The sequence below is a fragment of the Pyrus communis genome, chromosome 5 (genome assembly GCF_041283825.1).
Source record: "Pyrus communis isolate YQ-2024b chromosome 5, ASM4128382v1, whole genome shotgun sequence".
Lineage (NCBI taxonomy): Eukaryota > Viridiplantae > Streptophyta > Magnoliopsida > Rosales > Rosaceae > Pyrus > Pyrus communis.
The window spans coordinates 2712251-2727776 of record NC_142569.1 but is presented as its reverse complement, the minus strand read 5'-3'; the positions used below and the strand labels follow the sequence as shown (position 1 = coordinate 2727776).

Below are 15526 nucleotides of genomic sequence, written 5' to 3'. Positions count from 1 at the left end.
TTTAAAATTTAATTTGTGCACGTACGAGGAAGGCATAATATTTCTGCATTGCTTCTTTCCTTCCTTTTTCTATTTGTTACTCTGCATGCCAATGACCTAGTTCTTGAAACTTACTGTACACTTCTCCTTGCTCTTGCTTGTCATGTCACTATGGTATTGACATCAATTGGTTTGGAAGTAGGGAATCGTCTATCTTTTCGCATGAAATCGTCTTTCATTTTTGTCGAAACAGTAGTACATATGATAACAACGTACAAATTTTATGTGTGTGTGCACGCACGCGCTAGGCAGCTAGCTCATTCACGCTAAGATCGACTTAAACATGTATTTCGATATTATTAGCAAACTGCAGTAAGCTTCAGAATGCTTAGAACTTAGAAAATATTAGCTTCAGATCATCACAAGGGCATTTGAGCTTGATTGACAAAGTTTCCGGCTGAAGACAGCCTGAAAAGATGACCAAATTAAGAAATCACTACAAGAAAAATGGGCATTGGTCACGGTGCCCAAATGGTGACAATAGCTGAAAAATGAGTGCTCATATGCTTCCAAGTGCATCAGCTTGATCATTCACAAACTTCTTATTAAGTTTCTCCGAAATCCTTGCAGCTGCACAGCCTGGTGCCAACTCTTCAATCTACATTACATTCAGAAGAACGTAAATATCTCTAACAAAATGGTGATGTTTTGTGTAGTAATTAATTGTTTCCTTACCTTGGAATGTATTGTATGCAAAACTGTATCTTCAACAACTGAGAAACCGGCATTTACAACGTCAGCTCCCTCTTCATGAAGCACGCGAATCGACTCATTGAACATGAACTGGTATTCCAACCCAGTTATCATCTGAACCTCTAGCACTGAACCCGTTTCATGAATCTCAACCAATGGTGATCCCCCGGTTATTGGTTCAGCACAGCGGCCAAAGCCTGCGTTGCAATGAGTGCTCTTCTCGATTCCCCCCATTAGCCTGTCTTTCTTCTCCCTCATCTTCTCCAAGTTTGTCTGTAGTTGTTTAATGTAGTTTACAGCATCATCTAGTTGATCCGGCAGCGATGCCGCTTCCTGTAACAATAATCCCATGAACAAAATACACATTTCTTTTAGCAGGCTTGTATTGGCAGACAAATATATATGGTGTCAAACTGTGAGTCTGGATTATAATCTTAACAATTACATAAACAGACTCACAGTCTGACAAGAAAACATGATCTATAATGCAAAAACGAAACCCACAAAGAAGATTGAAAGAGAGAGACCCCTGAGCGTTGGTGGGGAACAAGAGAATTGAGCTTGGAGAATAGGGCTTTCATTTGATTTCTTCTGTTTTTTTCTATGGTTTTCCTATCAGTTGTAGATGAACTAGGGCACTTCTCCATCAATCTATTCCAAGCTAGAAAGATATCAAACAATATCCACCAGCAAATTGAAATACTTGATGATTATATTATACAAATACTAACAAATATTGGTCTTCAACTTCTTGTGGTATAATGCGCGCTTTTATTAAGACTCTCATCAGGAGAGAAAGAAAAGCTGAAGAGCAGTACTCTATCATTAGATGCCACTGAAAAATGTTTACAGATCTCAGAAGGCGGTGGGACCCTTTGCTCTCGTTTGTCAGGAAAAAAATTAAATCTGTCTTATAACCGATTGTATATAATTTTAAGTTTATTTTTCTTATTCTATAATAGACATATAGCTATGTATATAACATTTCACATTTAATATCTATCATCTAACAAGGTCCTATGAACACACCACTGATTTTGACCGTCCATTTGACAAATGAAGACACATGTACAATCGTGCAATTTCAAAGTAGTGGAGGTACTTTGAATAAAAGCATGATGAAAACGCAATTTAACAGATTAGTGCCAATTTCATCATTTGGCAGGTATATTGTGTGAAACCTAGACCATTTATTTTACATTCAAATTGTGTCGATTTAGTAGTGTGAAACTGATGAGTCTGACATGTCACATTACACCCTTTAACCTAAAGAAGACTCCGGAGACTTGGAAATTCCAACGACTAAATTTCTGCCATACAAATGCAAGGGACCATTCGTAAACACTCATTGCCATACAAATGCAAGGGACCATTCATCATTCATTTTCTATTCAAGACCTAGTAACTTTAACATTCATTTTTAACTTCCACCTCTCGCAAGTAAAACATTCAATTTGGAAATTGGAGAATATATTATCAAACAAGAAATATACATGTTTAGAGTAAATCTCACATTGAAAAAGGGAGTGAATCCACCTCAACTTTCTTCACTAATCTTAAGAAACAACAAACAGCGAAAGCAAATTAAACAAGAAGTTGAGATGAACTTATGATGAGTCAGAAACTAGTGTTTAAGCTTAAAACAACATTACAATTTTGTTCCTTTTCTTTTTCCCAGGTTTGAGTTTGCATTCTCTAGAAAATTCATTGATAATCCACTCCTGATTAGGGATGGGCAAATACTCATTGGTTATGGGTAACCGCGGTTATCCGTCCATTTAAATTTGACGGTTACTGTTATGGGTAACCGTTTAGATAAATAAACAGTTATGGGTATAACCGTTTATCTCTGAAATTTAAATGGATGGTTATGGGTATTACCCGCCGTTATAAATGGGTTCACATTTAAACATTTATTTAATATATGTAAAACTAAAAAAAAAAAAAAAAATAGTTTCTAACTAGGTTTAGTATCCCGAGATATATTTGGTTATAAAAGGCCATAATATATATATATATATATATGTATGTATTTATGTATGTATGTATGTATGTATGTCTATGCCTCACTTGAGAAAAAAAAAATATAGTTGATAGAACGGGCTAATATTTAATATATGTGATTGAATGTGATAAAACATTAGAGTGTTCGACAGTTTTTTTTTTGAAGTCTTTTGGAGCTTTGACCAATTCAAGATAATGATTACCTTGAGCATTTAGAAACATGTTATTATCAATTGATGCGTACCTATATATATATAAACTTAATTGGCCTTGAGTTTTCAATAAATATTTGACCCCAAAATTAGAAATCGATTAAATGGTTTGGATCGATGAACATATGTTTCTAAATAAAAATCCAACTATTTATCAAATTAGCTTATTAGCAGATTGATGTGTACTTACATACATACATACGTACATATATATATACATACACAAGAATATTAATTAACCTACAACCATGCATGATTCTTGTAATAGATTGAACGTCAAATAATTGGGAGACATCACATATATTCATAAATAATATTACCGTTAATATAAAAATACATGTTAAATGTACTTATAACGGTATTTAATAGTTAAAAAAACGAAAATTATGACAAATTTCTTTTTAATTTTCAAGTTGTTAAAAAAATAGGTAGACGGGTAGAAAAAAAGAAGTAAATGGGTACACGGTTATGGGTAAATGGGTATGCGGTTATGGGTATGGTTAACCGTTTATAAATAGTTATGGGTAAATGGGTATGCGGTTATGGGTATGGTTAACCGTTTATAAACAGTTATGTGTATAAGTATACTCGTTTATGTAAATACCCAATGGGTAAACGGTTATGCGGGTAAAAGCTTAAACGGTTATAGGTAAATAACCGCGGTTACCCGTCCGCCATAACCATTGTCCATTCCTACTCCCGATCAAACCTTATCTGAACTGACGACCAATTCTAGAGGATAATGTGAATCGATTGGTTGGTAGGCTAAATATTCCAGTAAACTCTACACATGCTCGAAGAGGGTGTTAAAGTTCCACATTGGTGGTAGGAAAGAAAACTAAGGGGTTTAAATATGATTACCTCACTCTAACTAATACCAAGGCATTTTGTGGTAAAACTCCACACCTGACGAATTGGACAGAAGGTGAAAATGGAGACAGTATCGATGTCGTTAGAGTAGAACGGACCCGACGATCCAAAAATCAAACAGAGGGTCGATCAGGCAAAGGAATACTATTTCCCTTTTCAATTAAGCATATATGATAATGATAAGCCAACCAATAATTAAAGATGATATACTGCTGCAGCTTTAATCTGCATTCACATATTAAAACCTAGTGTGTGTTTTTTTGTTCGTCTTTTCCGACAGAAAACTTCAAGAGCACTATATGTTTATCAGAAACAGTACCGCAGAGAAATATTATTCAAAGTAGCTTTAGGTGTTACTACCACAGCCACATATGTTTCTGGAGATTTATGAAACTAAAGTTACCAGAATGTGTTACTTTATATTTTGAGGGTCGTCTTGCTCTCCAATATTCTCATACAACCTGGCCATTGTTGCTTTCTTCATGCACAAAAGGTGGAGGCACATAGTCTCTCTGGATCATCTTGTTGTTTGATTCGATCCTTTTAGTGTTCAAATCTTTCTCGCTAGCTACGTTGTTTCATTTCTTCCCACAAATTCGTAACTAGCGAGCACGTTTCAAGGTAAATTATCGTAGGGATGATTTTTTTGGAGTATCTAGGCTGCAAAGTTGGTTTTCTTGTAGTGAGCATTACAAACCGTTCAAAATGATAGATATTTAACCTAAGATTTCTTTGCAAATAATTTGAGTATATGTACGTAATACAACTATAACACACTGTGTGATGCGAACAAGTTTCTCCTTTACAGTTTCAGTGGTTAGATTTATGGTACTAAAACTATATATCATGACTTTTAGTATGTATTTTATTCCTGAACCCAAACCCTAGTTTCAGAACCAGAAGTCCTACCTTTATAATCGATACCTTGGTAACTAGATTGTTCCACTATAGCAAAACCTGTCAATTTCATTAAAATTAAGCATCGTTTAGAATATGAGAATAAGAATCAAAATTAAACACGAAGATCTTGCTTAATTAAGTTAGAACTTAGCCCAGGCTGGCACAAGATTAAACAAGCAGCTAAAAAGCGTTGAATAGTAATTGACCAAACCCTAATTTCAAAAATAAATATTCACCTCGAAGAAAATAGAACTCCAATAATTAGTTGGCATCATGATTCATATTTGCCATAGTGGTTTTTCTGGGCAATGCTGCGATTTGCTTGGTACGCCTGGAGTCGTGCAAAAGGACCAAAAAGGGTCCCCATCCTTGTGGACTTCTGCCATGCACTAAAGTTGATTGAATCGGTCTGCGGCGTCCAACTAAGAGGCTCTTTATATTTTTGTGTTCAGAACCAACAAATTTAGAGATACAAACCACTCATTTTAAATCTTCTAGTTTTTATGAGCCCATTCTCATCGGCTTACCTCTCATAAATCAAGAGTCCAAATATCTTTCTCTTTAACAATTCAGATCTCTAAATTCTTGAATTTCGAGCGAGATCCGGAAAGGATCTTGGTTCTGCAGCATCTTCCACTAAAATATAATGACCAAGACTCATTCATAAGCACTTCCACAAAAATTCGAAATATAATTAAAAGTTTGATATCAGATTTGTGTATCACAATTAAGTATTAGTTTTTTGGTTGGTAGACACTTTCTAACTTTCCATGAAGTAAACCACAAGACTCAAATCATATGGTAAAATTCCCTACCCCAATTCTCCAATCAAGACAATTCATTGGATCAAATATTGACCCTAACTTGGCGGAGCCAATTATCTGGTGTTAATGGTATAGATTCCTCTTTCTGCTTTTCTTTGGGTCCTTTCTTTTTGTACATATTATGGGTTGGAGAAAACTAACGTGTTACTGACGATCTATTATTCTGTGTATGCAACACATATTACGTAACTTAAGTTGTGAGGCAGATTTTGTAGTTAGTGTCTGATTGAAGTATTCGTATTCTAAATTCCTTTTCATTCCATAAAGTTTTCTTACTATTCTTATCTATCTTTGTACTTTTGCTTTCTCGTTAATCAAGCGGATATAGGATTTGAAATTAGAACCTCTTATAGCAAAGTGAAATGACATAATAGTAAACCAATTTGTAATTTGATTGTCTATTTATTGACCGTGAATTCTTGATAAAATTGTAGCATGTGATGAGTCAATTTTATACTATATATTTTATCCTAATCTTAATATTAATTTATTTGGTTATTTTGTGTGAATTTGATACTTCGAATTAAATTTCTAATGTAGGATATTCGACTTGAGCATAAATTAATCAAACGGACGAATTTTGGAGTGATTCCAATTAGATGATGTTCTTCAGTCTTTCAAGATGATTGTGCCAAAGTATCAGATTTTTCTACTAAGTCGTTTGACCGTGGCAATGAAATAAAGGCACACGCGCAACTTTTCCATATTGATATTTTTGGATATTTTGGGTATTTTGGAGGTCAGGATGACATATTTTGAGGAAGATTCCTTCTGATGATTTGTTGGGGATGACTTAAGCTTTCAAAAGAGACCTTTTGGGACTAAATCGGAGTTGATTTGGTCGGTCAAAAGTCTGATTCTCTGAGAAGTCCGAATTTTAGTTAAAATAGGAAACCTTTTATTTGCTAGTTTACTATTTTATTATGTTTCCTAGTTTTATTTTAAGACCTTTTATTAAGGAGATTGATCAATTTGGAGAACTTCTCTAGGGTTTGACAATCTGTATTTTTCTTTCAAGATGTTTTCTATCCTTTTTCTATTTTAATAAAATTCCTTTTGTTTGTTGGTCATTTGTAACTAATTTCCGTTTTCTAGGGCGAAGCCACGAGTCTTAGCATGAATATGTAGTTTTTATTCAATTGGTTATGATATTATGCATGCTTATATTGAATTATTAATTATTGTGTTTAAACTGTCTCTATGTCTTAATGCTCAGCTACCATTAGAATGTTTAGATAAGTATTCGGATGCAATTCGGTAGGATTGAGTATTGCTTCTTGTGGTTAATAATTGTAATATCACCTAAGGCGAATATCACGCTCTTAGGGGTTGCATGGTTTTTCAAATGGTTTTCACAAAACTTAATAAGTCTTGCATCTTCATATTTGATCTGAATATCACAGACGGGTTGCATGTTAGATATGTGTTCTTGCTTGAATATCATGAGGAGAATATGCATTAGCAAAATCTAACCTTCAAAGTTGCACATGTAATTCATAAATAATTGGCAAAATTACATAGGATTGTTAAGGTGACGGCATAACTCTAGGGCTTAACTTTACTTTCAAAACCGTTTTCTTTTATTTTCTTTGCTCTTGCCGATTTCTTTTATCTTTTTAATTAAATTCGTTTTTAATATTTTAGGTCATAAAATTAATTCTTTCCAAACTTTGTTTTCAAATAGTTAATTAAAAATTAGTTTAAATACAAATTATTCACTCAATTCTTATGGAGAACAATCTTACTTGAATTGCTATACTACAATAGCCTTGTACTCTTGCAAAATTTTTAAGTATTTTTTTCCCTATTTTTATAGGTGGTAAAAAATCTTATCAGCCTACCTTCTAAATTCTAAAAGGAAAAAAAAACCAGGCATTCTCTGCCCTAATGGGAAACATCCATCCACCATTTGCTAAAGGGAATGTGCTTGCTTTATCATTGGTTATTCTGGTCAAAAAGGAAATAATTAGGCATTTAAATTACGTCACTTAATTTATGGACCACAACTGTCACTTAATTATATTGTACCTCCAAGCATGCACGACACAGCAGCAGGCCTTGTCAAATGCGACAATTAAAAAAATTGATTCAAGTTTAGGATAAGAACACTATTTGAAACGTTTTACTGTTTTAATAATATATTAGGTAAATTACATTTTAATACCTTAATTTTGAATCGCATAGCAATCTCATACCTTATTTTTTAAATATTATAATGTCATACATTAATTTACGAATTCATTACACTGTTAGACCTTTGTCAACTTTTTTGTCATTTTTTTGCTATTAAATATTGACGTGGTGTATGCCGACCCCACTCTTCACCCAATCCAATATCGTTATTGTGATGTTTTGGACTAATTATATGAAGTATGATATTGTTATGTGATGCAAAGTTAAGATAGTAAAATTTAATTTACTATAACGTAATATATAGTTAGATAAAGACATCACAACAACGATAAATATGTTTCATGTAAGTTACTGTACAAGTCCAGTGCATGTGAAAAACTACAAATCATTGCAAGAGATTGGGATATTTTTGCTGGTTGTGCTGATGTTGCTTGTTGCAATTGGTTTTTATGCTTTTGTAGAAAAGAAAACGTCGAAGGCATGACAAATTACAAACATCACGGATTTAGGTTGAAAGTTATAGGTGGCAAAATAAATAAGAAAGGCCATTACATGCAATGCATCTAAATAAATTCTGCCATCGAATTTGCTGGTTGTGCTGATGGTGCTTGTTGCAATTGGTTTTTATGCTTTTGTAGAAAAGAAAACGTCGAAGGCATGAGAAATTACAAACATCACGGATTTAGGTTGAAATTTATAGGTGGCAAAATAAAGAAGAAAGGCCATTACATGCAATGCATCTAAATAAATTCTGCCATCGAATTTGGTAGCGAAATGTCATATGTGGGGACATAAGGGTTCGATTTAGGAGTGGATTTTAAATAATAAGTGTTTTTGTTGTAAGCACTTTCGTTAGAAACATAATAATATAGAAGTGTTTTAAAGAGAAGCACATGGGAAACTATCTAACAAAATATTTATAAAGGGTCTGAGCAATACTCATGCTTATAGTGCTTTGCTTGGATCCGCTTTTGTTAGAAGGGAAGTCATTTATGCACATTTCATTTGTCGCCTTGTAGACTCTTAATTTCTTATTTCATGTCTTCGAATTGAATAAATCAAAGAAAATTTGAAAACTAAAAATAAGCGTGAGTGTGCTTGAATGAATAGCAAAACAAGTTTACTGTCAAAATTTCAAGAAGAACTGCCTCTGCAAAAAACTTTATAATCTATAAAGGGTTTTTTTTTGGCCAAACATTGTTAGAAACACGTATGATTATCCGAAAGTGCTACGAACATGCCCCAACTGTTTTGCAACACAAGGACAACGTGTTTTTTTCCCTTAATTGACAGGACAATTCAAGTTGAGTTCTTGACAATAAAACACACAAGAACATTGTGAGAACTAATGTGAATATGTCCTTCACCTACCTAATTAAAGACCACAGGATTTTTTTGCACCTAAATTTCCATACAAGTGATGAGACATGGTGCAAAGATGGTAGGCCACGCATCCATGGCTGCTTCATAAACAGACAAGTGTGTTTTACATCAAGAGTTCCCAAAGCTTGGCAGCACGGAAGGAGACAAATAGACAAAGGGGTGGATGACGAACGGAGCTTGGCTGCTGAAAAATCAGCAGCAGCTCCTACTGCTAGTGAATTACGGGTGGACATGTGTTCGAGTAATTGATTTTTTAATCGCAACTTAGACACGTGTCCACCCGTGATTCGCTAGCCAAGCTTTCTCCGTGGATGACTGGGTGGTTAGAACAACAAACCAAAGGAGTTGAGGGCTGTAAGGTCATCTCCAACCGAAGGAGGGATAGATGGCTCATGTCCAAGTAATTGATTTTTTAATCGCAACTTAGACATGTGTCCACCCGTGATTCGCTAGCCAAGCTTTCTCCGTGGATGACTGGGTGGTTAGAACAACAAACCAAAGGAGCTAGGGGCTATAAGGTCATCTCCAACCTAATGAGGGACAGATGACTCGTTTTAGCCCTATAGCCCTCCAAGAAATTAATATTTTAATGAACAATGCCAGACCATATTTCATATCATCTCCAACTGAGGGGCCAAAGGGCTATAGGCCAAACATAGTCCTATGACAAAAAATCATCTCTAATCGAGGGGACCAAAGGGTCATGATACGAAATGTGAAGAAGTGAAATAAAATGAGGTGAGATAGTATGAAATGGTAAAAAGTATGTGAGAAATGGTGTAGAAAAAAATTGTCCAACAAAAAAAAAAAAAAAGTAGGCTGGCTCAACGGGCTAGCTAGCTGGCCGGAGATGATCAACCCACTGGCCTGATTGGTTGGTTTTGACCAGGTGGGGTCGACAAGCCATTTGGCCTAGTCCTTTGTTGGAGACGGTTTTGGTGTCATTTCAGGCTATTTTGGACCCTATGGCCATCTGGCTGGATCGGTTGGAGATGGTCTGAGGTAATTACCTAATTGGAGGAGTCACTCAAAATTATTTAAATGCTTGAGAAGATGAGGGAAAGAGTAAAAGGATCATCGCCAGATCATTTTCATGGGGATCCTAGGGATCCCGTGATCGCGATTGTTCATCATACATCGTGCAGTCAATTTTCGTTAGGTACTATTTACAAATAATTTTAAAATGATTTTTGATCGTACAATGTACGATGGAAGGTCCTGATCACGGGATCCCTAGGATCCCTAGAAAAAGGATCCGACGAGATGTACGATGGAAGGTCCTGATCACGGGATCCCTAGGATCCCCAGAAAAAGGATCTGACGAGGATCCTTTTCCAAGGAAAGAAATTGTAAGACTGCACCAATCATTTTGGTTGTGATAATGACATGTGAAAAGGAACCCCCAATTCATGATTTCATGAACATATGTGAAGGTAAGATGAGAGAAAATCAATTAAGATGGTTTGGACACGTGAACCGAAGATTTACAGATGCTCTAGTTAGATGATGTGACTATGCTGACGAGCTTAGGGCAAAAAGGGTTGAGAAAAACCTATAAAGACTATAAGAAAAGATATGGATCACTTAGAACTAACGAAAGATTTGGCACAAAACCGAGTATAATGACGCTCTAGGATTTATACAGCCGCCCTCTTAGTTGGATAAGGTTTGGTGGTGATTGTTTATGAACAAATGTGAATATCTCAATTCCAAATCCTAATTTGCATGAAAAACTTTAGTAAGATAGCTTAATTAAGGTTTGGTGGTGATTGTTTATGAACAAATGTGAATATCTTAATTCTAAATCCTAATTTGCATGAAAAACTTTAGTAAGATAGCCCAATCAAGGACAAGTTAATCAAGTGATTGGTAAAGGTATTCTCACAAAAGAATAATACCCTCAATATTTGTCACGTGATTGCTAAAAGTATTCTCACAAAAGAATAATACCCTCAATATTTGTTTCTTCCAACTGAAAGGGCTTGTATTGAATCTATATCTTCAATTGACTTCAACATCTAAGGATGGCGCTAGTATTCACTAAGGAGGTCTGATTGCTATCTAATTGTCTCTAGTTTATGGACCTATCATGCGGATTGGTCATTACACTTGCAATGGTATCAAGATAAGGTGATTCGTATGCCACCATATTTCGTTTAAAAGTTTAGTAGCTGAAAACATTTAGTGTGAGAGTTGAGTTAATCAGAACCGTCACCATGTGGCATTTTCCACCCCTCATTCTATAATTTATAAATACACAGTGAGTGAGAGATTAAAATATGCAAAATTGATAAGCATTTGTGGTGTACGTGTAAAATATAGAAAAGATATATCTGCTTCACTCCGATGCATGCCTATCAATCAATTGGTTCACTTCCACTTGTTCCACATGAATGTGACATCAAATAAGATGACGATTAAAGAAGACAAACCCTTTTCTTTAATTACAATTTTGACCTGGTGACACTACAAAAGCCAGGATGTCTCACAAGAAAGATGATGGTTCAAGAGAATTTGGGCTTAGGCGTTGGTGTACTATGAGGATGCGCAGGACCAAGCTTCTGAATCCGGTGAAGGAGCTTCCCCTTCTTGTGATCTTGGCAGATTGGACTTGTTACATGAGTCAAGGTTCCGTCGAGGGCGAGGGAAGACTCGAATTGCTCCAATGCTTTTACAACCTGCGGAAACTCGGGCCTTTTGTCCGGATGCAAGGACCAACAATGCTCGATCAATGCTTGCATTGCAGACGGGCAACCCTTCGGGATAATAGGCCTCAAATTCTGAAAAAGCAACCCACCATTTCTTAGAATATGGTTTATACGTAGCTTTAATTCAGAATTTTTCTGATAAGTAACTTTCGTTTGGAGGTTGAGCTTCACGAGAAAGAGTAAATGGCGGAAATATTAGTTCAGCGCAAGAATTTTAGAAACAGAACACCCGAATCATTTGCAAATTCACTTCATTGGGATCTTCATTGGCTACTTCTCGAAGATTAGCCGTCATAGAGAAGTCGAAAGCTAGAACCAAGGAATTAACAAAAGTATGGATGAAGGAGCCTAATATGCACACTTCTAACTATAGGCCAGTAAAACAAAAGTTATGGAAGTACCTTGTTTACAACAGCAAAAGCAGCCTGAATGGGATTCATATCCTCGTAGGGGATTGCTCCAGCCACCATTTCCCACAAGACGAGTCCAAAACTGTACACGTCAACCTTACGCCCATAGGATTTACGCTTGATCATCTCTGGGGCCATCCAACGGTATGTCCCAGGGTCATCAGACAACGAATCACAGTACGCCTCCTCACAAGCTATACCAAAATCGGCAATTTTCAGGTGGAATTCTGCATCAACAAGAACATTTTCGGGCTTAAGGTCCCGATGAATGACTCCTTTTGAGTGTATGTATTCCATTCCCCGAGCAATGTCCAATGCAATGGCAACCAGTTTCTCCAGAGGAAGAGACTTTTCCTCAAGTTTGTGGAGATATGCCCTCAAGGAACCCTCTGATAGATATTCCGTGACTACACAATAAACGGGTGGCTTTCTGCACGCTGCGATGAACTGTTTCAAGGAAACAAATATCAGTAACAAAGGATACACATTATTCTGCAACCTCAAGTTCATGATTTGCAATTATGAAAGTTCCAAACATGGTTAAACTTAAACATATCTGATGTCTAAAAACTCCAAACTAGGAACGATAATTTGCTCACCATTATACGAAATTTCACAATCCAAATGCATACAAGGCGGAAAAAAGGAAGAATTGACATACCTTTATGACATTTGGATGGTGGAGACGAGATAGAAGAGTGACTTCTCTATTAAACTGTTTCTCCAATCGAGCTGCCAAGACTCCGCTATCGTCATCCTCTGGCACCCTGATAATCTTAACAGCAACAGCTTCGTCATTGTAAATACCATGGTAAAGCCTGCTATGCGCCCCATGAGCAAATTTAAGCCCGAGAAACAGCTTCGACAAATCAACACTAAATTCATCGGCAGCTTCCAAAGCATTAACTCTCCCGCCAGCATGATCAAAGTACTTGGCCCAAGGCGATTCCTTCCGGCTCTTCGTCTTGTCATTGACTTTCATAGAAGCCAAGTGCCTGAGGGGGCTCGTATTCATCGAATTCAATGACTTACTATGCGAATCCTTACTGAACAATCTTCCCATCCCCTTTCTCTTAGGATGTGGTGTTGAAAACCTCTTCGTATCAGACTTGGCTTCCTTGAACGCATCAGAGAGGTTGGTCTGAGGCAGAGGGGACAAAGATCTCTGCTTGTTGGTAAGGAGATTTCGCTTAACCGGTGTATGAACAAAATTCCTCTGTATCTTTGAATTACTGGGACTCGATTTCTGCTTCAAGGGAGCCGCTTCCGCTTCTGCCACCGCTGTCGCAGGCCTTGACTTTAATCCGGCAATCCGGTTGTCCTGCAGGGCTAACGGAAGGGAGGCCAACCTTGAAGAATCAAACCGATGCGAAAACTTCGTTCTCCGAATCCAAGAATACGCCTCTTCCTCCATCTTCCCCAGTAATTCTCTCAAATCCCAACCAGCGTTATACCCCAAAAACCTCACTAATCACCTCCTCCTTCTCCTTCAGCCGAGACGAAGGCCTAAATCCAACTGGGAAATCCTCAAACAACCTGAATTCAGCTACAAACAAGCTCGAAAATCTCGAAAAACTCGAAAATCCGAAGTTCTTTAAGCCCATCAACAACAAACTCTAACCTTATAAAAACTAGTTGAAGAAAAAGAAACAAACTTTTTTGAACCCCTTTGGAAGAATGAGGCTGCATCAAATCCTGATAAGCTCATCTCCATCAGAACCAAAATTCCCTCAAACCAACCAAATCCCATCAATCAGCAGGCTCTTCCAATCAAATAATTTGGACACCCTCCTCAGCACCACCAAACTCCCTTAAACTCTCTGAATAAATATAAAAATCAATAAATATAAAAAAAAAAAAACTGGTTATTGTTTCAAAGTCAAACACCACCTTCCGTAAAAGCCTGGAAATTCATACACAAACAACCCAATAAACAAGTCAATAAAAAATAAAATTAGAGCCCCACGAAAACAAAAGTGTGTTCAATTAAATTGAAATGGAAGAAACACCTATGATTACAACCCCATCAAGCACGGAAGAAAAAGCTAAAAAAATAATCATGGTGTCAAAAACAATCATAAATCCACTAAAATAATGCAGAATAAAAAAAATACCAGATACAAAAAAAAAAAAAAAAAAAAAAAAACTAAAAAATAATCAATAAATCACACATAATATCACCGGAAAAAGTAAAAAATATCATATTTTAGACAAAAGGGTACCCAAGTAAAATGCCTGAGCTGTTGAGGAGCTTACCACAAGGGAAATGGCTTCTACATCACGGCGACGAATCACCACGAGCTTCAATGGTATTTCACCATTTTCACCATCTGGTATGGGAGACGCTAATGATTTTTATACAGACGGGCAGATTTAAAATACAAAAAAAAAAAAAAATTAAAATTAAAAAAATCCGAATAATTCTGGGGTTTTTTCGGCGAGGATTGCCATACGTATCATGTAAGTTGGGACGTAGATTCCATGGGACCCGGAAACTTTTGGTTAATGGGGCGGTGGGGGTGTGGTGGGGACCACCGGGGGCAGGGGCAGCGGAAGTCAGAAAAGACGGCGAGAGAGGAAGAGGCGAGGTGAGGGAGGAGAGAGAGAGCGATAGAGGAAGAAGCGAGGAGGAAGAGGAACTCGTTTGATTAAAATAATGAGAAATGCGGATTCCATGTGTCGTTATCGGAGAGAATGAGGTACGGATATGGCTTTTTAAAAAGCCCGGTTCCCTACGGTTCCTGGTACGGGTCGCACGGACGCCATCTCTGTGTACGTGTGAGGTGAGACATGTTTGTGGAATTACTAATTGCCCCTTTGTTTTTGGTGTGTGTTTCCTGTTGGGTTATGGAGTTTTGAGGCTAATCTTGGGATTGTGGAGTTTTGCATCTAGGGTTAGTTAAAAAGGGTAATTGGAATCAAACTTTTATCGGAATATGAGGATATATTGGCCGTGTGTTTGTTGGGAGTGTGTAGATGATAGAGTTCGGAATAGATAACGCATCTGTACCGAACTCTATCATCTAACACGTGCATACGGATTAATACTCTATGGATGTGATATTCACATATCTTTTTTTTACTTCTCACACACCTTTCTAATTTTCGGCCGTCAGACGAGGAATTGAAGAAGATAAAATTACAGAAATCAACAAGGAGTATTTAAGAAGTAAAAAATGGTATATGGATAGCACATCCCGTACTTTATTACTTAAGCCATAAGCTATCACACACGTACAATTATCGAATTCTACTTGAAAGAGAACTACATTTGCTAATTAGCATTAATAGTTACTTTGAATCTCAATATTGATATAAATTCGTTCTTTTATCTTTATACAACAAGCGTT

The 15526-nt window shown here is 36.5% G+C and overlaps 2 protein-coding genes across 7 annotated transcripts; both read right to left on the bottom strand.

Annotated features, from left to right (window-relative positions):
* Positions 1-306: 306 nt before the first annotated feature.
* On the bottom strand, positions 307-1527 carry LOC137723947 (transcription factor bHLH162). The gene is made up of 3 exons (XM_068463011.2): positions 1260-1527; positions 715-1065; positions 307-637 (listed from the first exon to the last, which is right to left on the bottom strand). The coding sequence occupies exons 1-3, from the start codon at positions 1377-1379 to the stop codon at positions 539-541; spliced, it is 570 nt and encodes a 189-aa protein (XP_068319112.2). The 5' UTR covers positions 1380-1527; the 3' UTR covers positions 307-538.
* Positions 1528-11375: 9848 nt separating this feature from the next.
* LOC137725446 (serine/threonine/tyrosine-protein kinase HT1) lies at positions 11376-14865 on the bottom strand. 6 transcript variants are annotated; one of them, XM_088693755.1, is made up of 4 exons: positions 14433-14865; positions 12838-13996; positions 12168-12623; positions 11376-11931 (listed from the first exon to the last, which is right to left on the bottom strand). In XM_088693755.1, exons 2-4 carry the CDS (start codon positions 13588-13590, stop codon positions 11563-11565), a joined length of 1578 nt encoding a protein of 525 aa, XP_088549881.1. In that variant the 5' UTR covers positions 13591-13996; positions 14433-14865; the 3' UTR covers positions 11376-11562. The 6 variants fall into 6 exon arrangements, with proteins under 6 accessions (XP_088549881.1, XP_068320234.1, XP_088549880.1 ...); XM_068464133.2 differs by having other exon boundaries at positions 11376-11838; XM_088693754.1 differs by having other exon boundaries at positions 12838-14079; positions 14433-14863.
* Positions 14866-15526: the final 661 nt, after the last annotated feature.

Coding starts and splice junctions, on each gene's coding strand:
- LOC137723947 (XM_068463011.2), bottom strand. CDS start 1,379: ATGGAGAAGTGCCCTAGTTCATCTACAACTGATAGGAAAACCATAGAA. Junction 1,066..1,259: donor TTCCCCACCAACGCTCAGGG/GTCTCTCTCTTT, acceptor TTATTGTTACAG/GAAGCGGCATCGCTGCCGGA. Junction 638..714: donor TGCATACAATACATTCCAAG/GTAAGGAAACAA, acceptor AATGTAATGTAG/ATTGAAGAGTTGGCACCAGG.
- LOC137725446 (XM_088693755.1), bottom strand. CDS start 13,590: ATGGAGGAAGAGGCGTATTCTTGGATTCGGAGAACGAAGTTTTCGCAT. Junction 12,624..12,837: donor ACCATCCAAATGTCATAAAG/GTATGTCAATTC, acceptor TCCTTGAAACAG/TTCATCGCAGCGTGCAGAAA. Junction 11,932..12,167: donor CTTTTGCTGTTGTAAACAAG/GTACTTCCATAA, acceptor TTTCTCGTGAAG/CTCAACCTCCAAACGAAAGT.